Source organism: Pipra filicauda, unplaced genomic scaffold (genome assembly GCF_003945595.2).
Source record: "Pipra filicauda isolate LSUMZ 115617 unplaced genomic scaffold, ASM394559v2 scaffold1_size10287979_pilon, whole genome shotgun sequence".
NCBI classification, from domain to species: domain Eukaryota; kingdom Metazoa; phylum Chordata; class Aves; order Passeriformes; family Pipridae; genus Pipra; species Pipra filicauda.
In genome coordinates, this window is record NW_024104310.1 from 6905764 (window position 1) to 6931047 (window position 25284).

At 39.3% G+C, this 25284-nt stretch overlaps 2 protein-coding genes across 2 annotated transcripts in view; one reads left to right on the forward strand and one right to left on the reverse strand.

The window, feature by feature from the left end:
• The window catches only part of LOC113986460 (sodium channel protein type 5 subunit alpha-like), a 36982-nt gene extending 28261 nt beyond the window's left edge, over positions 1 to 8721 (forward strand). Inside the window, 5 exon segments of the mRNA XM_039380646.1 lie at positions 921 to 974; positions 1752 to 1893; positions 4390 to 4490; positions 5321 to 5585; positions 6929 to 8721. Coding sequence (XP_039236580.1) covers positions 921 to 974; positions 1752 to 1893; positions 4390 to 4490; positions 5321 to 5585; positions 6929 to 8070 — 1704 coding nt within the window. The 3' untranslated portion in view covers positions 8071 to 8721.
• A 9693-nt stretch (positions 8722 to 18414) lies between these two features.
• The window catches only part of LOC113986459 (sodium channel protein type 5 subunit alpha-like), a 32658-nt gene continuing 25788 nt past the window's right edge, over positions 18415 to 25284 (reverse strand). The window contains 4 exon segments of the mRNA XM_039380733.1: positions 18415 to 20656; positions 22006 to 22270; positions 22756 to 22856; positions 24297 to 24438. Coding sequence (XP_039236667.1) covers positions 19536 to 20656; positions 22006 to 22270; positions 22756 to 22856; positions 24297 to 24438 — 1629 coding nt within the window. The 3' untranslated portion in view covers positions 18415 to 19535.

Here is a 25284-nt window from a genome sequence, read left to right on the forward strand (position 1 = left end):
ATAAAAACATTCTCAGTTTTGTTTTCTTCAAGGAAACAGGTTGAGCAGCCCAACCATGGGACACCCCTGTGCTTCCGTTTATCCCAGTGAAATTGGGGATATTTTTTAGCTTCCATATATATTTTCCTTATTGGTGACCTGCTCAGTTCCTCCTAAGTAACACTTGAGCATATACTCAAGAACTCGTAAAATCAAGAACTCTGTTTCATGGCTTTTCAATTTTGTTTTAATTTTGATTAACACTCTAAACCTGAAATAGTCTGCAGGTTACTGAATTAAAAATATTCTCATTTTCTCTAGTTCAGAGTAGATGAGAAAGAAAATCAGGGCACAGTTTATTTATATTTTCTTTTGCTGTAGAAGTCATGCAGGATTGGGATACTAATTTATTGAGCTCCCTAACATGACAACAAAGGAGAGAAAGGCAATTTTTCAAATCATTTGTTTTGCCTGTATCTTTTTTAGCTGAAGTTCTATGCCCTGGATCCTCCAAAGTATTCTATGATTCTGCAGAGTTGCTAAAAATTGCAGGAATTGTCAACTGTTTTCTTAGAAATTGTTTTTATGCTTTTACATTATATTTGCAAGTTAAGCTGAAAATTTTACCATTTTATTTTTTTTACAAAAAAAAATTAATTTAACAAGAATTAACATTAAGACACTTCACATGCATCATGATTTTTTTTTGTTTTCAGGAAATATTTTTGTTTGTTTGCTTGTTTGTTTTTGTTTAGTTTTCAAGAAGTATTTTTTTTCTCTTTACTAAACTCCAGTGAATCATACTTCCCAGCAGATCTTTAGAAGTGATACATATTTTTTTATAGCATACTGCTCATTTTCCACAACTATCAACATATTTATATTAGCTATACGTAATCTTTTTCTTAGCTATAACAAACTTAATAATGCATTTTTTTCAGGCAACTTTTAAAGGTTGGATGGATATTATGTATGCAGCAGTGGATTCACGTCAGGTATGTCACTAAAATGACAATTTAGTTCTTTTCCCTTTTCTTCTTCCCTTTTCCATCCATGTAATTACTTTTCATCTTTGTTTGCAATATCAAATCAAAAATACAAGTGGTTGAAGGCATCAAACTACACAATGAAACAATAATCCTTGGAGTACCAAAAATCTGGAACTTAGACAAAAGAAACTGGTCAAAGTAGAGTGACACCACACAGAAGCCTGCTATGTCAGGAATGCAGAGGGGAAGATGTTGCAAGCTTTGTGCAAGGCTCTTTTGGAAACAGAATACAGAAGCTCTTGGAGGGACTGTGCAAATTTTCTTCCTTTTTAAACGTGTACAGGAGCATTGAAACAGCATGCAGCTAGAGCAGTTATTTCAGGAGTTTTTCTTCCCTATGTTTGACATCCTCACTATTTCTTCCCCCTTTGCATGTACTGTTCCTCACTCTCTTACCAGGACATTAAGTTTAGTCTGAGCTGTTGTTTTTAATCAGGGCATTCATAGCATCCCTTCTGATTGGAACTGGTTCTTTATTACTGAAAAATTTGCTGAAGCTGGATTTGTCTCTATAGCCCTGTTTGTCACTATCTTTACAATCAGTAGCAAGATAGAACAAGAGAGTGGTTCTACCTGTACATCCAGGTAAAGATGTAAATGCGTGGAAATAATTTATCCATCATGACAATGACAAGATCTGTTATTATAAATTGGAAATGGTAAAGCTGTGATTATCTCCTTTTTACCAATATTATTTTTCTGGTTTGCCTTTTTTTTTTACAGATGAATGAACAGCCAAAGTTTGAAGCAAGCTTGCACATGTACATATACTTTGTGGTTTTCATTATTTTTGGATCTTTCTTCATGCTGAACCTTTTTATTGGAGTGGTTATCAACAATTTTAACGAACAAAGGAAAAAGATAAGTACTACTTGAGCTAACTCAGGATCTCCTCTAATTCCAATTTAAATGAATGCTGGTTTGACATTTAGATGTCTAACATTTTGAAATAACTGTTTACCTGGATAAATTTAAACTAATAACATTTTAAACCACGTTTTGGAAACAAGAGTCCTCTTTTCCTCAATTGCTTTTAGCAATTTACCCGTATCATAGAGTAGAATCATAGAATCATAGAATAAGATGGGTTGGAAAAGACCTCTGAGATCATCAAGTCCAACCCTTGATCCTACACCTCTGTGGTTACCAGATCATGGCACTGATGCCACATCCAGTCTCATCTTAAAAACCACCACGACTGGGAATCCACCACTTCCCTGGGCAGCCCATTCCAATGCCTGATTACCCTCTCTGTAAAGAATTTCTTCCTAGTATCCAACCTAAACCTCTCCTGGCACAGCTTAAGACCATGCCCTCTTGTCTTGCTGATAGTTGCCTGGGAGAAGAGACCAACCCCCACCTGGCTCCCCCCTCCTGTCAGGGAGTTGTAGAGAGTGAGGAGGTCTCCTCTTCGCCTCCTCTTCTCCAGGCTGAGCCCCCCCAGCTCCCTCAGCCTCTCCTCACAGCACTTGTGCTCCAGTCCCTTCCCCAGCCTTGTTGCTCTTCTCTGGACCTGCTCCAGCCCCTCAATGTCCTTCCTGAACTGAGGGGCCCAGAGCTGGACACAACACTCGAGGTGAGGCCTCACCAGTGCTGAGTCCAGGGGAAGAATCACTTCCCTGGACCTGTTGGCCACACTGTTTCTGATACAGGCCAGGATACCATTGGCCTTCTTGGCCACCTGGGCACACTCTGGCTCCTGTTCAGCTTCTTATCAATCCAAACTCCCAGGTCCCTCTCTGCCTGACTGCTCTCCAGCCACTCTGTCCCCAGCCTGTAGCACTGGAGGGGTTTGTTCTGACCAAAGTGCAGGACCCGGCACTTGGCCTTGTTGAACCTCATCCTGTTGGAATCAGCCCATGGATCCAGCTTATCCAGGTCCCTCTGCAGAGCCCTCCTGCCTTCCAGCTGATCAACACTTGCTCTCAACTTAGTGTCATCTGCAAATTTGCTGATGGTGGACTCAATCCCCTCATCTAAATCAGCAATAAATTTATTAAACAGAACTGGGCCCAACACTGATCCCTGGGGATACCACTAGTGACTGGCTGCCAACTGGATGCAGCACCGCTCACCACCATTCTCTGGGCCTGGCCCTCCAGCCAGTTCCTGACCCAGCACAGACTGCCCCCATCCAGTCTGCAGCTTTTTCAGGAGAATGTTATGGGAGATGGTGTCAAAGACTTTGCTGAAGTCCAGACAGACACATCCAAAGCCTTCCGCTCATCCACCAGGCGGGTCACTTGATCATAAAAGGAGATCAGGTTGGTCAGACAGGACCTGCCCCTCCTAAACCCGTGCTGGCTGGGTCTGATCCCTTGTCCATCCTGTAGGTGCTGTGTGATTGCACTTACGATGATCTGCTCCATAACCTTGCCAGGCACTGAGGTCAGGCTGATGGGCCTGGAGTTTCCCGGGTCCTCCTTCCAGCCCTTTCTGTGGATGGGCGTGACATTCACCAACTTCCAATCATCTGGGATCTCCCCAGTGAGACAGGACTGTTGGTAAATGATGGAGAGCAGCTTGGCGAGCTCTTCTAATAGCTCCCTTATCCCCCTAGAATGGATCCCATCTGACTCCACAGACTTGTGAGGATCCAAGTGGCTCAGCAGGTCACAAACTGTTTCCTCCTGGATTACAGGGGGCTATTCAGCTTCTTATCTCTGTCTACAAGCTCCAAAAGCCAACTGTCCTCGGGACAACCTGTCTTACTGTTGAAAACTGAGGTAAAGAAGATGTTAAATACCTCAGCCTTTTCCTCATCTTTGAAAATTATGTTCCCCCCACCATGTCCAATAAAGAAAGGAGGTTTCCCTTGCCACATTTATGATTGATGAGTGACTTCTGAATCCTGGGTTCAAAGGGATTGCTAAGTACTACAGAGAGTGTAGATGGGGATAAGTAATACAGGGAGTGTAGATGGGAATAAGAAATTCATTGTTAGGAACCCCCTGTAGAACTGGGTCCCATCATCCTCCATTTACCTGCTAGTCCAGCAATACTCTTCTGTTTCTACCTTCCCCAAAAATAGAAAGTATTTCCCTTCTTGATGAATCATATGTAATTTTTAAATTAGGAAATAGATTTCTAAAACTTCAGAAAGGCTCTCCCACTTGAGGGAACTGACTTGGGAACACTGCCTAGACTAGACTGTCATGATCAGACCCAGATCAGCTCTTTTCAGTACATCTTTTCAAAGATCAAGGGGAAAAGGAGAAATGGTGAAGACACAGTTTGTCTCTGTGCTGTCTTAGGTCCCACTCAGGACAGCTGTAACTTACTCTTTTTTACAGAAAGTTGCTGGTATTTAGGGAACTGCATGAACTTCAGCTAAACAACAATATTCTTTCCCTTTACTTAGGTGGAAAGGATCTATTTTTGACTGAGGAACAGAAAAAGTACTATAATGCCCTAAAAAAACTTGGATCCAAGAAACCTCAAAAACCCATCCCAAGACCATCGGTGAGATCATCTTAAGTAGAACATGGCAGAAGATACAACGATGGTGACCATATTTGAACTCAGTAGCCCAGGCACAGGGAAATAAACTTTGCCTTAGAGCCCATCATCTTCTTTATTCAATGTAGTATTTACATTTTACTCTTTTGCTTAATTCCATCTAAAAGAGCCTTTGTTTGTGGGTATTAATTAGGAAATTTATATCCTATTTATGACCTATCCAAATGTGCAACCTGTTTATAAAGGTTCAAAATTAGTATTTGATAACCATACCATAACCTTGGTTATCTAAGTTGCATGATGTTGCTTCTGCCACGAGATAGGATTATTGCAGGTGAAAATGAATAGAGAGTAGTACATGCCCCCATGGCAGTTATTTGCTTTTAGATAATCTTATGCTTTATTTCTTTTAGTTCCTTAAATTTATTTCCAGGCTTGGCTTTTCATAGTAACTATTCAGAGTTTTTCTCGCTTGTGACATTTTAATTAGAGTTACTTATAGTAAAATATCTGCTTCAGTAAGGATTTCTGTTAAAAGAGCGATACAATGTACAATGTACTCTGGATGTTTTCCTGATGTATATAAATACATATATATATATATAAGAATATGTATATATATACCAATGTTCTTGCTTGATGCCTGAATATACTTAGCCAAGTACTGCGAGTTTTCATTGAAGATCTAAAGAAATCCCCTAAAAATGATTTAGTAACTAATTCTTAAATTTATATGACTTTAAATTCTTTTTCTAAGCACAAATTACTGATTAATATTTGAATGCAGGCTGAGTCCTAGAAGTAGCATCAAGCATTTCTTGTTCTCTCCACAGAATGCGTTCCTGGGATTGCTGTTTGATATCGTAATGCACAAAGCATTTGACATCATCATTGTCATTTTCATCTGCCTAAATATGTTTGTTATGATGGCAGAAAATAACCAGGAAGGCACCAAGGAAGTTCTTAATAAAATCAACTACTTTTTTGTGGCTGTATTTACAGCAGAATGTGTCATAAAAATGCTGGCCTTAAGACAGCATTACTTCAAAAGCGGCTGGAACTTATTTGATTTTATTGTTGTGGTCCTTTCAATAGTCAGTAAGTACCAATCACTAAATCAGGTAATGTGTCTTACCAATATTGAGCCAAATTTCAGTATGAAGTAACCACTTAGATACATTTGATAAACAAATCCAGATCCACTGTACTTTTTCAAACTATATGCTAATGAATTCCTTCTAAAAGGATGTATTTTGTTTTCCCTTATATGTACTAAAAAGTAAATGATGTTTTCAATTTTTACTTTTCTTAAAGTATGTTTTATTGAGTAATTAACAGAGCAGAAATTTAATTAATTAACATCTTCTCTAAATTACTGTACTTTAACCTGTTACCTAACTCTCTTTATGCTTTCAATTTACATGTTATCATGGTAACTGTTGTTTTCACAGTAAAAGTAAATTCATGTTAAAAATACATTTGCTTGAAAAATGAGAAAGATGTATTTAATTTTTCCAGGACCTACTATAAAGAAGGCAGATCCTGATTGCTGATTTAGAAAGCTCAGGAAAACATAACTGCTCAGCACCATTCTAAATCTGGACCACTGTTCGTGACTGTGAAAAGTCTCATTAAAACTGACTTGGCTTTTTTGGCTTTTTCAAATAAGACTAGATGCTGATCATTTCCTCTACAAAGGGTCATAGATAGCTCTAGTTTCTTTTGCAGTTTATTTGGTCTGTGCTTCCCACTCAGGCTCAGGTTATATCACAGAATAAAGGACAGGAAAGAAAAACTGCTCTGAGTTCTCTCTTTTGTGCCTAAGCACAGTAACCCTTTGCTGTCCCGTGCAACCCAGGAAAATGATGACTCCTTAACCCCTCTGTTTGCAATCATTTGCATTGCTGCTGTACCCCTACTCTGTTAGTAGGGTCAAAGAACGGGGTGTAATGGGGGATAAATGCTAAAAGACAGTTTTTCTTTAGAATCCTCTTGGTCTTCTCTGATCTCTTTCAAGTACCAAGCATTAGTCAAAGCCTCACATTTAGCATGTGATCAGGCCTGTAAAGAAGCAGCAGACAGCAGCTAGGAGGCAATCCCCACAGCTTCCAGCACAGCAGCTGAATGGAGCTAAAAGCATTTTTAAGTACTTGAGCAATGAATGTGTAACTTCACCAGCCCTGAATTAGAGGAACCTGGGAGGATGCAGTTTCCAAACTATGCATAATACTGATATCTTTTTAATATTGTAAGGTATTACGATTTGTCTTTCTTTTCCTAAGCTGTTCTGTAAGCAAGTGTAGTATTGATGATGTTTGTGTGGAAAGTGGTGTAATATGGTCAGTGTTACTTCTGACACCTAAAGCACAGAATATAACAAAGCAGACAACAATTTGACTAATATGGCTTGACAACATTTTGTTTTCTTTCTCCCTTCAAAGGTATTGGAGTTTCTGAAGCCTTTCAAAAATTCGTCTCTCCTACACTTTTGAGAACTATTCGTTTGGTGCGAATTGGCCGAATCCTGAGATTGGTTCGAAAAGCGAGAGGACTTCAAACCCTTCTCTTTGCATTACTGATGTCTCTTCCTGCATTGGTCAACATTGGCCTTTTGCTTTTCCTGATTATGTTCATTTATGCCGTTGTGGGCATGGCAAACTTTGCCTGTCTTCCCTGGGAAGGTGGGATTGATAACATTTTCAACTTTCAAACCTTTTCTGGTAGCATTCTCTGTCTCTTCCAAATTACAACATCAGCTGGCTGGGATGGTCTTCTGGCCCCTTTGTTAAATGAATCTGATACATGTGCTCCCAACTTAAATTTAAATGTGACAGATAAAACTACTTGCAAAAATAGACCATTTGGTATTTTTTATTTTGTAAGCTATGTCATTATATCATTTCTCATTGTTGTAAATATGTACATAGCTGTCATTTTAGAGAACTTCAATGTTGCCACCGAAGAAAGCACAGATCCTCTTTGTGAGGAGGACTTTGATATGTTTTATGAGACCTGGGGAAAATTTGATCCTCTGGCAACACAGTTTATTGACTATTCTGCTCTTTCAGACTTTGCAGATGCTCTGGCAGAACCCTTGCGCATTCCAAAGCCCAATAACATCCAGCTCATATCCATGGACCTCCCTCTAGTGAGTGGAGATAAGATCCACTGCTTGGATATCTTGCTTGCTTTCAGTAAACGAGTCTTGGGAGAATGTGGAGATTTTGATACACTTAAATTACTGATTGAAGAAAAATTTGTGGCTGCCAATCCATCAAAAAGATCTCACAGGCCAATTTCTTCTACATTTAAGAGAAAACAAGAGGAGGTATCAGCAGTTATTATCCAAAGGGCCTTCAGGAGGTATTTGATACAGCGTTCTTTCAAAAATACATCTTTCTTATGCCGTCACAGACAGACCAGTGCTGTCTTTGGAGAAGAAATGCAGGATTAGCAAAGGCTTATTGTATCAATGCTTAATGAAAGTAGTGGCAGGAAGATACATAAATCACGGCCTGTTTCTTCCACATCTCTCCCTTGACTTTTTGATGCTGTTGCTGAAACAAATAAGCTGGACACATAAGATTATCCAGGCCACAGCATTTTTGACATTTAAAGTAAAGTCACTGATTTTCAGATGGAGACAATGTGTGAATCCCAGAGCATAATACTCTGAATTTAGAATAATGATGGCAGCCTTCAAGCATTGTGATTGTTCAAATTTGCAAATTCTCCCTAAAATGATTAAGATCTGAACAACTATGTCATAAATATTGGAGAAAAATCAAACCATAGAACTTTTTTCTCAGCTAGTGGAGTAGGTGGGTTAATTTTTTCACCTGCTAGTTTTGTCCTAGTTCGTGTGTTTATGGAAGAAATTCTTAAAAGGTCAGTTGTAAGCACAGATTTATAAACACACAAGGCTCTAGAATAATGTAAATCTCTTTAGAGATAACCAATATTTCCAACTAGGCTTTATTGTAGCAAAATGAAATAATTACTGCATTTCTGTAATAGAGCTGATTCAGGACACTCGAGTATAATCAGCCTCTGACTTTGATGGTTTTGAGACCATCCTCCTCCTAGCATGTTTGGGTGGATTTGTTTATGCTTAAGAATTTTGGAGGTGTCTTTATATGTGCACCTAAATGGATTTAAGAGATCATCCTCAGTTACCTGTGCTTGAAAGTTCTATATAATTTGTTCTTTGTATCATTCGGTGTATGGAAATTGTACATAAAATTTAATCATCACTCAAATGTCATAGAGAGCATTACTTAGTATTCTGAAAAGGAGTTCATGGTATATCTTATGAGACAACATTTAATAAAAGTTAGAGGAAGCGTTTATTTGATTGATTCTGAAAAAATATACATGAACAATGTGTAATAAAATATTTTAGTGATTCTTTTGCAGTTTATGTTATTCAGATGAAGTGTCATGGTGGATTCAGAACCACTAATAAAATGCAACTGGTTTAGATTCTTCAATAAAGAGTTCAGATGCTTAACATGTTTTTGTCTGTTTTCTAAGGACTATCTTCAATTTAATTTGTTACAGGACATAATCTGTTCTTGGAGGGGTAATACAATTTTCCAAAAGTAGCTACCTATTAGCACAACAAAACAAAAATATTTCACTTTTTGCAGGGAATCAGAAAAGATTTATCATTTTGAGGCCAAGAATAGCAGGAACAATAAGGTAATTACTCAATTTTTACTGTCATTTCCTGTGTTAAATACTATTAAATATTGTTAAATCTAAAATAATTTCAGGACAAATAAAGGCACAGGAAAGCTAAGAGTTTAAGAGTTCCAATACAGTATGGTTTGAAGGGGCTTTGTTATGATTGAGCTTCAGCTGCCCAGGGAACTGGTGGAATCACCATCCCTGGAAATGTTCCAAAAACCAGTGGATGTGGCACTTAGTACTGTGGCTTAGTGGGCATGGTGGTGTTTGATTAAAGGTCGAACTTGATGATCTTGGAGGTCTTTTGTAACAGTCCATTAGGATACCTGCCCGGAATAAAGACAAGTACTACAGACATTCAAACACCGCAAAATATCTTTTACTGCAGCGAGAATAATAACAAAAAAAAAAACTAGCAAAGAGAATCAAAAGCTAAAAAAGAATACAAAATAACTATTTTATCGGTTGGCATTAAAACAATACTATGAATAGCTTTTAATACAGTAGTAACTAATAAAAAGGGAACTAAAGGAATACCAAAAAAGGATATTAAAACAATACTACGGACAACTTTTAATACAATATTAATTGGTAAAAAAAGCGGTATTAAAGGGAAAACATTATGAACATCTTTTATTACAATATTAACCAAATAGAGGGGAATTAAAAGGAACATAAAAGGGATATTAAAACATTTGCTTTCCTGGTTGCTTCCTATCAATAAACCATTCTTACCTACACAGACAGGCCAGGGCTACCAGGATCTGCAGCAGCTGGTCGGTGCCCATGCTTAGCAGGCGTCCCCACAGAGCAATACTGTCTCCATGGAAGGATGAGTATCGCTCACCCCAGCAGTCCTGACACCCCATTTTTATCAGCTCTACATTACACCACGTAGGGCCAGTACACAGCATAAGATGATGCCTGAGTGGCAGCCAAACCCCACCTATTCATTACGTAATAGCAACAGTCTGCCCATGCCCTGCTGTAGGGTAAGGGGCGAATGACCCCTGCCCACATAATCTTCCTCTCACCATTATCTTTCTCACCCCTGTGTATGACCTCTACCATTGTGTTTCAAGGGTATTTGTATCCATCTTGCAGTAGCAAAGCCAAGGAGGAACTCAGCTCTGAAAATAGGGGATATCAAGTTGACTTGCTAAAAAGCGCAACGGACCTTACAGTTAACTTGTGCCATAAAGTTACATGGGACAATACTCTAGCTGGTTTCACATCCTAATATGATTTCTTTCTCACGCCTCTATGCTCCATAGATCATCTAATTCAAAAGTACCCCCCTTACATCTTTTCCAATCTTAATGATTCTATGATTACTTCCAGAACCAGCTGCAGTCCAGAAAAAAAAGGTTGATGAAGAAGGTTTGCAGACCTCTTAGGATAACTCAGGAATTTGCACTCGGGAGCTACCACACTGGGCAGAGGGATGCAGAGATACTTGGTGGCTCTGCTTGAGACCTGCTCCTGTCCAGCTTGTGTTGTTTCAGGCAGAGTGATGCTTGTGAGGTGAAACTCTTTATTTTGTTCTTTGAGAGCTGGACTGAGCCAACAGCTTTTGTTCATTGATCAGGTACCACTAGATGGCAGCATTTAGTGTGGTTTAAAATGTGGTAAATCTTCGGTGAATGAGGTGTCAAACTTTGCACACATCAGCAAAAAGGTATTACATTGATTGTAAAAAAGTTAGGAAAAAAGTCTAACTCTCTTTTTTTCTGTCCTGGGCTTTCAAGTTAGCCACAGTTCTCAGGAGGTGCTTGTTCACTGACTGTTCTGGCTTTTGAGAGACCTTAAGGACTGAGGCAGAAAAAAAATTCACCTGTGTCCTTGGGCTTTCTATCTTTATATCACTGTAAAAGGAAATGTTTCTTAGGCAAGAGGTAAGAATGCTTTGTTCTTGCGTATTGGAAAAAAAGAAAAGCTGGGAAAAGCCATATAAGAGACTTTAAAAACACTAATGAATCTATCTTTGCAATTTAAAATTATTTGTTTGAATGCAACACCAGGTTCTCTGCCCTGGATCATAATTAGAATTACTTCAAAGAAGAACACTTTATTTTCATTGTAGGGGCAGCAATTTTGGACAAAATCGTACCTGACATGAACACATCCTTAGTGATTATTTTACTTCAGCAACACACAAAAGTGCCTGAATTCACCCCACAGCAAATTTAGAAGTCTGACCAATTCTTTACTATTGCTTAAGCATTAAGATAGCCTTAGCATGCAATGGCAGGGTTGAAAGGAGAATGGTGATATCCAGCTGTTGCAGCTTCTTTGTGCTACAATTGTCCAAAAGGCACTGCTGAGGCAATGTAGAGTTTCTTTAAGAAGTCCTTAAGGTGGTGATGAGGTAAGAGCAGTGAAGAGGTGGTATCTTTTGGCAATGCTGGTATGTGGAACTGTGAGTTCCTCCAGGTTAAACTGCCTGGATAGATGTGAACTTCATGAGAAGTGGTCAGGCACGCTTGGAACACAGCAGAAGAATATTCCCTTCTGTTTGTGAAGTTTGACACTTAAATCAGAGAACAGCAGAAACAAAGGAATACTGGGTGACTCCAGGTAGGAAACACTGTGAATGTAAAGCTCCTAGGGAATTCCTGAGGGCCAGCAGCATAATACAAGCTAACCTTTCCTCCTTAGTGGTGGTGCAGACCTTCATTTTACATTTCCACCTATTGCTTTTCCTGTGTAGAAATAGTATGAACCTGACCCCTGGTAAGTAGAAGTTTTTTCCTCCTTTTATGTAGCCCTGTATCCCTGAAAAACAGGCTCCATGAAGGGATTGTGAAAACTGTCCTTTTACTCTCTGGAGTTCCTCAGTTACTGCTCACCTTGCAATGTTTGCACTCTTCAGTGTTTCTTCAGGACTCAAAGAGAGCCCATCTGCAGTTAAGTTATTTGAAAAGAAATAACCTTTAGTGGAAGGTTCTGTGAGAAATGAAATAAGGTTTTGGTTCAACCATGAAACCTCATGGACATGAGAGAGAAGGGGAGGGAAGTTAGCTCCTGTTTATAGCTTGAGTGCAAAGAGTAGCTAGGGCCAATAGGAAAGGTGATACTGAAAACCTGCCCAAAAAAAGGAAGCAAAGACAAAAGGGGGAAAGTTAAGGGACAGTTCAAGTCAGGTAGGCAACTGGGAAGGGATATAAGTTCCTGAATAGATAGGCAATGGGAAAAGTGACAGGGATCTCACCACCTGGGGAAGAGTATAAAAGGTAGTCCATTCTGAGGAGAGGTGTGCTTCCCTAGAGATGCACCTGACTCAGCTGACTTGTTCTTATCAATAAATAGTTTTGCTTCAATGACTTTGTCATTTCTCAATTTCATCAATAAGTGAGTATTTCTCACATCTGGGGGCTCGTCCCAAATGCTTGACCTCTGACCCTGCAGAGCGGGACAATGGGAGCACGGGAAGGTGTACCCTGCTGATTTCAGCAGCCCTCAGCTTGTTGTCATGCCCTGTGGGGACTTCAGGTGAGACCCGGATGGAGGACTCTCAAAGCAAAAGGGGAAGGAGAAGTAGGAAAAAGGAGAAAAGATTAGGTATTGTAAGACTCCAAGCCCCGGGAGCTGCCAGCTCCATGGTTTGGCTATGGTTCTTTAATACCTGGAGACAGCATCAAGAGAATAAGCCACGTATGGGAAATAAAGAAATGAGGCTGCACAAACCACAATTCGGTTTTTGGGATTCTCCGCAGAGCTCCCTCTGCATTCCTTTTTTATTAACCTCTTCAGGTAAACAGCACTCGGTGTTGCCATTCAGTTATAACTAGAATTCCCAAAACTCTGGTGACCTGATGTCTTGATTTCACACGCTATCATTCTGCGACTGTTTTCAATCACGGCATAAACCATGCATGCTCTCATGCAGACTCTTGAGCCATTTTCCGCTTTGGGAACACAGCACTCTCTTTACCAAAACATAGTTAAAGCCGAAATACTCCTTTTTGATTCTAATTAACTGAATGCAGGTGCATCTGACTCAGCTTGTTCACACAGCCAGGGACTTGTTCCCAAGAAATTTCTTTAATAATTTAGGGGAGCAAATAAAGAAACTTGGCCAAAGATCAAAAGGACACCATACAAGGTAGACAAAATGTTCCACCACAGTACTGACCCAGCATATCGTACTAATCCACAACCCTTAAGTCAAAATCCAGCCAATCCACAACACTTAAATCAAGATCCAATCAACCAACAATACTTAAGGCAAGGTTCAATAAATCCACAACCCTTCCAATAAAACCACAAATCCACAACACTTAAGGCAAAATCCAACCAATTCCACCACACTTAAATCAAGATCCAGTCCCTCCAGCTCCAAACCACCCTAAGAATCAAGAAAGGAGCAAAGAAACAGAAGCAGAGGGAGCAAGAGGAGACAAGAAAAAGAAGAGATAGCTACAACCGAAGCCTTGTAGAAGACCAGCTCTCACAAGTCCAATGGCAGGATCGTGACACGATGTAAACACATGCCTTTGGTTTTGTCTGCTCTGGTCCCTTGTGATAGTTTCAGTCTAGGCCTTCCTGGAGACCAGTCTGTAACTAGGGAAGTACCCTATGTTCCCGGTATTCCATGCTATTCCTTTACATAAACAGAATTATAAATATGAGGGGAGGAGGGACTGACGCTCTCTTCTCTTCCAGGGAGGTCTGGAGGCAACAGGTTCCCTGTAGCCAGCTCTGCTCGTGTGGGAGTGAGGCCTAGTTCAGGCCTGTTGTTTCTCTTTCCGATCCGGGAACCGGTTTGGTGGTGTGGCGTGATTCTGTTTTCTAAGGGAAGTGTTGAGATTTCATTTTGCTAGTTCTTTATTTTGCTAGTTCCTGAGTTTTTGATTGTGCATATCTGTTTTGGTTTTGTCCCTTTTTGTCCCTTTTTCTTTCCCCTTCCCCTTTTTGGGAGCAGTTTGGGGTTCCTGTGTTTATATGTTCATAGCATTTTAACAGTATATATCTATGATATATGTAAAAATATATATATTTTTGCTATAGCTTTTGCTGTTCACTTTTTTTTTCTTTTGGGAGGTTTTCACTGTAGTCTGTGGGGTTTAGCAGGAAGCCAACTACAACCAGCTACATCCTTATGGCCAACCCCTCCAGGCGGGGTGTCTGACCCACCAGCCACTCTGGGGGGTCCAGACCAGGGTGAGAGGCAGTGTTCCCACAGTCCCTGCTAATCTGAGGCTGGGTTATGAGCTCCAAGAGGTGTTGGGCGTTATAGTTTTCCCAGGCTGTTTGTGACTGACAGCTACTCCAGGGCTTCCCTATGTGGGCTCCATGTGGGCCTGTCATGAGGGATATGACACCATCCCACCTCCATGAGGTCCAACCTATCCCTTCCCTCCCCCCTGCTCAAACAGAAAACATGTTTTTTTCGACCCATTAATCAAACAATCTGGTGAGATACGAATCCGGTCTCTGACAGGTATATGTGCGGCAACCGATAATATCTGTGCACAGGGCCCAGGGAAGAACATCGACCCTTGAGTCCTACTGGGGCAGATGGGAGTAGCAGGACTGACTGTGTGTGTCTGAGACACAGAACTGCCTGTGAAGTGAGCATGGGGCCCTTTTAACTGAGGTTCCATTTCTCCACGAGGAAAACGGTCAGTGATGGGACAAAGTGAGACGGTTCCAGGAGAAGGAAGTCCTGTGGGAGTTTAAGATATGGGAAAAAGGCCTAGTAAAAAGAATTAGAAGAGGGGACAGGAGTCTAAAGATACCACTCTGAGCATACCTCGCTCCAGTCCTTTGAGGGTGATGCTCAGAGACTGGGGACAAGAGGGAATACCTTGTAGCCAGGGGAAAGACAAAAGGAAAATGATATGGTATTGTATGTTTGAGTGGACTTGAATGGTTCAATCCATTAAATTGAATGAAATATGGGTCATCAGAGGATTGGATTTCAAGCTCTAAATCTGTACGTGAATGCTAAGAGACCTTTTGACCAAGAAGAGAGTGATGATGCCTCCTGTTGGAATGGGTACTTGTCTGGGTTGAAAATGGAAAGTAGGGAAGAGAGAAAAAGGGAAAAATGGATCCCTTTAGACCGTTTACCCCCTCCCCATGTACCCAATGGAGAACTGAATGCCCCAGCTTTGGAAGAAGGAGCTGACGAGCAGGGGGGGAATTATAATGTAAGGAAAGGAAATGAAGTGGCGGGTCCTCATGGAATGGCAGGTCCTCATGAAATGTAGGTCCTCATGGAATGGCAGGTCCCCATGAGGTGGCAGGTCAGATGATGCAGAGAAGTTGAACCGCTGAGTTAGAACAAGGAAGAAAGGACATTCAAAACTTCTCACTCCCCTCTTCAGAAACAACCCCTAGTTTTAGCACATCCACATCAATGTTTTCCTTGTGAGAGGTGTCCATGCATGGAGCACCAGGGCAGGTAGGATTTGTCAATGTACCCCTAACAAGTGTAGAGGTTGGAGAATTTGAAAAGGAAATGAGTAATATGTTGAAGGAGCCCTTAGGTTTGTCAGAACAATTAGACCAGTTTTTAGGTCCAAATATCTACATCTGGGAGGAAATGCAGTGCATTCTGGAGACCATATTTACTCCAGAGGAAAGGCAAATGATACAGACTGCAGGAATAAGGATTTGGGAAAGGGAAAATCCACCAAATATTCAGGGACAAGACCCTGGTGATGAGAAATTTCCCACAGTACGACCTAATAGGGACCAGAATATGACTGAAGGGAGAAATAGTATGTCTGATTACAGGAGACTGGTAATTAGAGAAAATGCTATTCTTATGGAAATATTCTTTGTAAATATGAGTGAAAAAAATGTATTTTGAGATGTCTTCCTGCAAGATGAAACTTATGGGGATTTCTTATGTTGAGACAGAATGTTTACCTCCCCGAGGGCTTCGGAAAGTGATGGCGCTGATGACACACTTTTCAAACACAATATTTTGTTTTGTCCAGGGAAAAGATGCCCTGATGGGACTCTCCTTCTGGTACCTTTCACAGAATCACAGAATGGTTTGGGTTGAAAAGGACCTTAAAGATCTTCCAGTTCCCATTTCCCTGCCATGGGCAGGGAACCTTCCACTAGAGGTTATTTCTTTTCAAATAACTACATACAGGCTCTCTTTGAGTCCTGAAGAAACACTGAAGAGTGCAAACATTGCAAGGTGAGCAGTAACTGAGGAACTCCAGAGAGTAAAAGGACAGTTTTCACAATCCCTTCGTGGAGCCTGTTTTTCAGGGATACAGGGCTACATAAAAGGAGGAAAAAACTTTTACTTACCAGGGGTCAGGTTCATACTATTTCTACACAGGAAAAGCAATAGATGGAAATGTAAAATGAAGGTCTGCACCACCATTAAGGAGGAAAAGTTAGCTTGCATTATGCTGCTGGCCCTCAGGAATTTCCTAGGAGCTTTACATTCACAGTGTTTCCTACCTGGAGTCACCCAGTATTCCTTTGTTTCTGCTGTTCTCTGATTTAAGTGTCAAACTTCACAAACAGAAGGGAATATTCTTCTGCTGTGTTCCAAGCGTGCCTGACCACTTCTCATGAAGTTCACATATATCCAGGCAGTTTAACCTGGAGGAACTCACAGTTCCACATACCAGCATTGCCAAAAGCTCCCACCTCTTCACTGCTCTTACCTCATCACCACCTTAAGGACTTCTTAAAGAAACTCTACATTGCCTCAGCAGTGCCTTTTGGACAATTGTAGCACAAAGAAGCTGCAACAGCTGGATATCACCATTCTCCTTTCAACCCTGCCATTGCATGCTAAGGCTATCTTAATGCTTAAGCAATAGTAAAAAATTGGTCAGACTTCTAAATTTGCTGTGGGGTGAATTCAGGCACTTTTGTGTGTTGCTGAAGTAAAATAATCACTAAGGATGTGTTCATGTCAGGTACGATTTTGTCCAGAATTGCTGCCCCTACAATGGAAATAAAGTGTTCATCTTTGAAGTAATTCTAATTATGATCCAGGGCAGAGAACCTGGTGTTGCATTCAAACAAATAATTTTGAATTGCAAAGATTCATTTGTGTTTAAAAGTCTCTTATATGGCTTTTCCCATCTTTTCTTTTTTTCCAAAGCGCAAGAACAAAGCATTCTTACCTCTTGCCTAAGAAACATTTCCTTTTACAGTGATGTAAAGATATGTTTGAAACTACCCTTCCAGAAAGCCCAAGGACACAGGAGAATTCCCCCCCCCCCCAGTCCTTAAGGTCTATCAAAAGCCAGAACAGTCAGTGAACAAGCACCTACTGAGAACTGGGGCTAACTTGAAAGCCCAAGACAGAAAAAAAAAGAGTTTTGAGACTTTTTTTCTAACTTTTTTACAATCAATGTAATACCTTTTTGCTGAAGTGTGCAAGTTTGTCACCTTTCACCAAAGACTGGCCACATTTTAAACTACACTAAATGCTGCCATCTAATGGTACCTGATCACTGAACAAAAGCTGTCGGCTCAGACCAGCTCTCAAAGAACAAAATAAAGAGTTTCACCTCACAAGCATCACTCTGCATGAAACAACACAAGCTGGACAGGAGCAGGTCTCAAGCAGAGCCACCAAATATCTCTGTATCCCTCTGCCCAGTGTGGCAGCTCCTGAGTGCAAATTCCTGAGTTATTCTAAGAGGTCTGCAAACCTTCTTCATCAACCTTTTTTTTCTGGACTGCAGCCGGTTCTGGAAGTAATCATAGAATCATTAAGGTTGGAAAAAACCTCTAGGATCATCAAGTCCAACCTTTAATCAAACACCACCATGCCCACTAAGCCACAGTACTAAGTGCCACATCCACTTGTTTTTGGAACATTTCCAGGGATGATGATTCCACCAGTTCCCTGGGCAGCTGAGGCTCAATCATAACAAAGCCCCTTCAAACCATACTGTATTGGAACTCTTAAACTCTTAGCTTTCCTGTGCCTTTATTTGTCTATAAAAGAACTTAGATTTGACTGTCATATTTAATAGTATTTAAACCAGGAAATGACAGAAAAAATGAGTAATTACCTTATTGTTCCTGCTATTCTTGGTCTCAAAATGTTAAATCTTTTCTGGTTCCCTGTAAAAAGTGAAACATTTTCATTTCTTGTGCTAATAGGTAGCTACTTTTGGAAAATTGTATTACCCCTCCAAGAACAGATTATGTCCTCTAATAAATGAAACTGAATATAGTCCCTACAAAACAGACAAAAACATGTTAAGCATCTGAACTCTTTATTGAAGAACTAAACCAGTCACATTTTATTAGTAGTTCTGAATCCACCATGACACTTCATCTGAACAACCTAAACTGCAAAAGAATCACTAAAATATTATTACACATCGTTCATGTATATTTTTTCAGAATCAATCAAATAAACGCTTCCTCTAACTTTTATTAAATGTTGTCTCATAAGATATACCATGAACTCCTTTTCAGAATACTAAGTAATGCTTTCTATGACATTTGAATTAAGTATTATGATGAAATTTATGTACAGTAATTCTTATTATTTTCTCAAGTTATATCTCTTGGTAGCTATGATTATGACAATTTTCATATGCTGAATGATACAAAGAACAAATTATATAGAACTTCCAAGCACAGGCAACTGAGGATGATCTGGTAAATCCATTTAAGTACACATATAAAATTATTATGCATAAGCGAAACCACCCAAAGATGCTAGGAGGTGGATATTGCCCAAAACATCAGAATTAGAGGCTGGTTATACTTGAGTGTCCTGAGCGAGCACTCTTACAGCAGTGGAGTACTTATTTAATTTTGCTACAATAAAGCCTGGTTGGGAAACTTAGGTGCATATATAAACACACCTCCAAAATTCTTAAGCATAAACAAATCCACCCAAACATGCTGGGAGGAAGATGGTCCCAAAACCATCAAAGTCAGAGGCTGATTATACTCGAGTGTCCTGAATCAGCTCTATTACAGAAGTGCAGTAATTATTTCATTTTGCTACAATAAAGCCTAGTTGGAAATATTGGTTATCTCTAAAGAGATTTACATTATTCTAGAGCCTTGTGTGTTTATAAATCTGTGCTTACAACTGATCTTTTAAGAATTTCTTCCGTAAACACATGAACTAGGGCAAAATTGGCAGGTGAAAGAATTAACCCATCTACTCCAGTAGCAGAGAAAAAAGTTCTATGGTTTGATTTTTCTCCAATATTTATGACATAGTTGTTCAGATCTTAATCATTTGAAGGAGAATTTGAAAATTTGAACAATCACAATGCTTGAAGGCTGCCATCATTATTCTAAATTCAGAGTATTATGCTCTGGGATTCACACATTGTCTCCATCTGAAAATCAGTGACTTTGCTTTAAATGTCAAAAATGCTGCAGCCTGAGGTAACCTTATGTGTCCAGCTTATTTGTTTCAGCAACAGCATCATAAAGTCAAGGGAGAGATGTGGAAGAAACAGACCGTGATTTATGTATCTTCCTGCCACTACTTTCATTAAGCATTGATACAATAAGCCTTTGCTAATCCTGCATTTCTTCTCCAAAGACAGCACTGGTCTGTCTGTGACGGCATAAGAAAGATGTATTTTTGAAAGAACGCTGTATCAAATACCTCCTGAAGGCCCTTTGGATAATAACTGCTGATACCTCCTCTTGTTTTCTTTTAAGAGTGGAAGAAATTGGATTGGCAACCACAGTATTTTCTTCAATGAATAATTCAAGACTATCTAAATCTCCACATTCTCCCAAGACTCGTTTACTGAAAGCAAGCAAGATATCCAAGTGGTGGATCTTATCTCCACTAAATATAGGGAGGTCCATGGATAGGAGCTGGATGTTATTGGGCTTTGGAATGCGCAAGGGTTCTGCCAGAGCATCTGCAAAGTCTGAAAGAGCAGAATAGTCAATAAACTGTGTTGCCAGAGGATCAAATTTTCCCCAGGTCTCATAAAACATATCAAAGTCCTCCTCACAAAGAGGATCTGTGCTTTCTTCGGTGGCAACATTTAAGTTCTCTAAAATGACAGCTATGTATATATTTACAACAATAAGAAAATTTATGATGACATAGCTTACAAAATAAAAAATACCAAATATTCTATTACTGCAGTTAGTTTTATCTTCCTCTTCTAAATCTAAGTTTGGAGCACATGTATCAGATTCACTTAACAAAGGGGCCAGAAGACCATCCCAGCCAGCTGAGGTTGTAATTTGGAAGAGACAGAGAATGCTACCAGAAAAGGTTTGAAAGTTGAAAATGTTATCAATCCCACCTTCCCAGGGAAGACAGGCAAAGTTTGCCATGCCCACAATGGCATAAATGAACATAATCAAGAAAAGCAAAAGGCCAACGTTGACCAGTGCAGGAAGAGACATCAGTAATGCAAAGAGAAGGGTTCGAATTCCTCTCGCTTTTCGAACCAATCTCAGGATTCGGCCAATTCGCACCAAACGAATAGTTCTCAAAAGTGTAGGAGAGATGAGTTTTTTAAAGGCTTCAGAAACTCCAATACCTTTGAAGGAAGAGAAAAACCAAAGTGTTGTCAAGGCATATTAGTCAAAGTTATTTCTGCTTTGTTATATTCTGTGCTTTAGGTGTCAGAAGTAACACTGACCATATTACACCACTTTCCACACAAACATCATCAATACTGAAACTGCTTATAAAACAGCTTAAGAAAGGAAAGACAAATCATAATACCTTACAATATTAAAAAGATATCAATATTATGCATAGTTTGGAAACTGCATCCTCCCAGGTTCCTCTAATTCAGGGCTGGTGAAGTTACACATTCATTGCTCAAGTACTTAAAAATGCTTTTAGCTCCATTCAGCTCCTGTACTGGAAGCTGTGGAAATTGCCTCCTAGCTGCTGTCTGCTGCTTCTTTACAGGCCTGAGCACATGCTAAATGTGAGGCTTTGACTAATGCTTGGTACTTGAAGGAGATCAGAGAAGACCAAGAGGATTCTAAAGAAAAACTGTCTTTTGGTATTTATCCCCCATTACACCCCGTTCTTTGACCCCACTAACAGAGTAAGGGTACAGCAGCAATGCAAATGATTGCAAACAGAGGGGTTAAGGAGTCATCATTTTCCTGGGTTGCACGGGACAGCAAAGGGTTACTGTGCTTAGGCACAAAAGAGAGAACTCAGAGCAGTTTTTCTTTCCTGTCCTTTATTCTGTGATATAACCTGAGCTTGAGTGGGAAGTACAGACCAAATAAAGTGTACAAGAAACTAGAGCTATCTATGACCCTTTGTAGAGGACATGATCAGCATCTAGTCTTATTTGAAAAGCCAAAAAAACCCAAGCCAGTTTTAGTGAGACTTTTCACAGTCACAAATAGTGGTCCAGATTTAGAATGGTGCTGAGCAGTTATGTTTTCCTGAGCTTTCTAAATCAGCAATCAGGATCTACCTTCTTTAAAGTAGGTCCTGGAAAAATTGAATACATCTTTCTCATTTTTCAAGCAATTATATTTTTAGCATGAATTTACTTTTACTGTGAAAACAACAGTTATCATTTTAACATGTACATCAAAAGCATAAAGCCAGTTAGACAACAGATAAAGTACAGTAATTTGGAGATGTTAATTAATTAAATTCTGCTCTGTTAATTATTCAAAAAACACAAATTTTGAGAAAATAAAAACTGAAAACTCCATTTACCTCTTAGTACTGTGTAAAAATATAAGGGAAAACAAAAATACATCCTTTTAGAAGGAATTCATTAGCATATAGTTTGAAAAAGTACAGTGGATCTGGACTTTGTTTATCAAATATATCTAAGTGGTTACTTCATACTGAAATTTGGCTCAATATTGGTAAGACACATTACCTGATTTAGTGATTGGTACTTACTGACTATTGAAAGGACCACAACAATAAAATCAAATAAGTTCCAGCCGCTTTTGAAGTAATGCTGTCTTAAGGCCAGCATTTTTATGACACATTCTGCTGTAAATACAGCCACAAAAAAATAGTTGATTTTATTAAGAAGTTCCTTGGTGCCTTCCTGGTTATTTTCTGCCATCATAACAAACATATTTAGGCAGATGAAAATCATGATGATGATGTCAAATGCTTTGTGCATTATGATATCAAACAGCAATCCCAGGAACGCATTCTGTGGAGAGAACAAGAAATGCTTGATGCTACTTCTAGGACTCAGCCTGCATTCAAATATTAATCAGTAATTTGTGCTTAGAAAGAGAACTTGCGATAATATAAATTCAACTATAAGCTACTAGAAGAATTTTGAGGAGATTTCTTTTATTCATTCTCACTTGCAATAATCCAATCTAGTGGCAGAAACAATGTCATGCAACTTAAGTAACCAAGGTCATGGTAGGAATATCACTTAATATGCACCTTTATAAACAGGTTGCACATTTGAATAGATCACAAATAGGATATAAATTTCCCTAAGTAATGCCCACTAAGTTGTGTTAGATGGAATTAAGGGAGAGAGATAAAAATGTAAATACTACATTGAATGAGGAAGATGATGGGCTCTAAGGCAAAGTTTATTTCCCTGTGCCTGGGCTACTGAGTTCAAATATGGTCACCATCGTTGTATCTTCTGCCATGTTCTACTTAAGATGGTCTCACCGGTGGTCTTGGGATGGGTTTTTGAGGTTTCTTGGATCCAAGTTTTTTTAGGGCATTATAGTACTTTTCCTGTTCCTTAGACAAAAATAAATCTTTTCCACCTAAGTAAAGGGAAAGAATATTGTTCTTTAGCTGAAGTTTAAGCAGTTCCCTAAATACCAGCAACTTTCTGTAAAAAAGAGTAAGTTACAGCTGTCCTGAGTGGGACCTAAGACAGCACAGAGACAAACTGTGTCTTCACTATTTTTCCTTTTCCCCTTGATCTTTGTACTGGAAAGAGCTGATCGGGGTTTGATCATGGAAGTCTAGTCTAGGCAGTGTTCTCAAGTCAGTTCCCTCAAGTGGGAGAGCCTTTCTGAAGTTTTAGAAATCTATTTTATATTTTAAAAATTACATATGATTCATCAAGAAGGGAAACACTTTCTATTTTGGGGAAGGTAGAAATAGAAATGTACTGCTGGACAAGCAAGTGAATAGAGGATGATGGGACCCAGTTCTACAGGGGGTTCCTGACAATGAATTTCTTATTCCCATCTACACCCCCTGTATTACTTAGCAATCCCTTTGAACTCAGGATTCAGAAGCCACTTATCAATCATAAAAGCAATGAGTGATCAGTATTTTCTACAACAAACATGCAACAATGTTCAGTAGGGCATCTGCAATTTCAATCACTCTGGAAAGACCTCTGAAAATTCCACTTGACTTCACTATATGGAATCACACGGAAAATTCCTGAGAATCAGCAAAGAAATGAAAGAGAAAAAAATGACAGAGAAAAAAATGACAAAAAAAATGTCAATCACAGCATGTACTAAGAAAAAAGGATTACATCCCCATAAACTTCCAGTAAATGTTCTGGCTTATAAACTACTTGACCACTGTTGTTTCTATCTGTTTGGATTACTGTAACTGGGACTTTGTTAGAAAAGGAAATTCTTAGAGTGAAGTTGGACTGTTGTTCCTCAACCCCCAAATATCCTTTCTCTGTTCAAATGCAGAGAGCAGAAGAATTTCTTGTGGGCTTTATTGCTCTCTCTCTCTACCCAGAGCAGCAATGCTCTGACACTTGGTGTATGAATCAGGCTATGGAAATAAAAAAGGGTTCCTGTTGAGATTCTGTCTTCCAAAAGTGAATCTTGAAATTGTAAACCTCCTGTTGGGGTCTGCTTTTTTTTGAATGAGCAAGATGATAATTTGTTTTAAGTCTTCCAAGTAGAATAATTTAGTCAGTTTTTCTTTATATTCTGGATACTTTAACATCTAAATGAATCAGAACAGAACTCATTTTTGGCTTCTCATTTCTGAAGCTACGTCCCACTTCCTCCTCCTCCTCTACTTGGAACAAATTAAGGACTTGGAAGGAAAAGAGAGTTTACAGGTAAATTGCTAAAAGCCTTGAGGAAAAGAGGACTCCCGTTATTACTTTAAATTTATCCAGTTAAACAGTTATTTCAAAATATTAGACATCTACACATCAAAGTAGCATTCACTTAATCAAATTAGGATTAAAGGAGACCCTGAGTGAGTTCAACTAGTACTTATCTTTTTCCTTTGTTGGTTAATATTGTTGATAACCACTCCAATAAAAAAGTTCAACAGGAAGAAAGATCCAAAAATAATGAAAACCACAAAGTATATGTACATATATAATCTTGCTTCAAACTTTGGCTGTTCATTGATCTGTTAAAAAAAAACAAAACAGAAAAATAATATTAGTAAAAATGAGATAATCACAGCTTTACCATTTCCAATTTATAACAAGAGATCCTTTTATTGTCATGAGAGATAAATTATTTCCACGCATTTACATCTTTACCTGGATGTACAGGTAGAACCACTCTCTTGTTCTATCTTGCTACTGATTGCAAAGATAGTGACAAACAGAGCTATAGAGACAAATCCAGCTTCAGCAAATTTTTCAGTAATAAAGAACCAGTTCCAATCAGAAGGGATCCTGTGAATGCCCTGATTAAAAACAACAGCTCAGACTAAACACAGTGGTGACCAGCCATCCTCTGGAATGCTGTCCCAGACAAGAGGCAATTCTAAAGCCCCAGCTCACTAAGATCAGCCCTACAAGGAGCAATCACGTTAATCAGCAGCTATTTCACTGCAGTCAAGAGCACAGAGACTGAAGGAGTGAGAAAAATGTAAATTCAGTTAAACATAGAGAAGTTAAAACACACTGTCCTGGTAAGAGAGTGAGGAACAGCACATGCAAAGGGGGAAGAAATAGTGAGGATGTCAAACATAGGGAAGAAAAACTCCTGAAATAACTGCTCTAGCTGCATGCTGTTTCAATGCTCCTGTACACGTTTAAAAAGGAAGAAAATTTGCACAGTCCCTCCAAGAGCTTCTGTATTCTGTTTCCAAAAGAGACTTGCACAAAGCTTGCAACATCTTCCCCTCTGCATTCCTGACATAGCAAGCTTTTTGTGGTGTCACTCTACTTTGACCAGTTTCTTTTGTCTAAGTTCCAGATTTTTGGTACTCCAAGGATTATTGTTTCATTGTGTAGTTTGATGC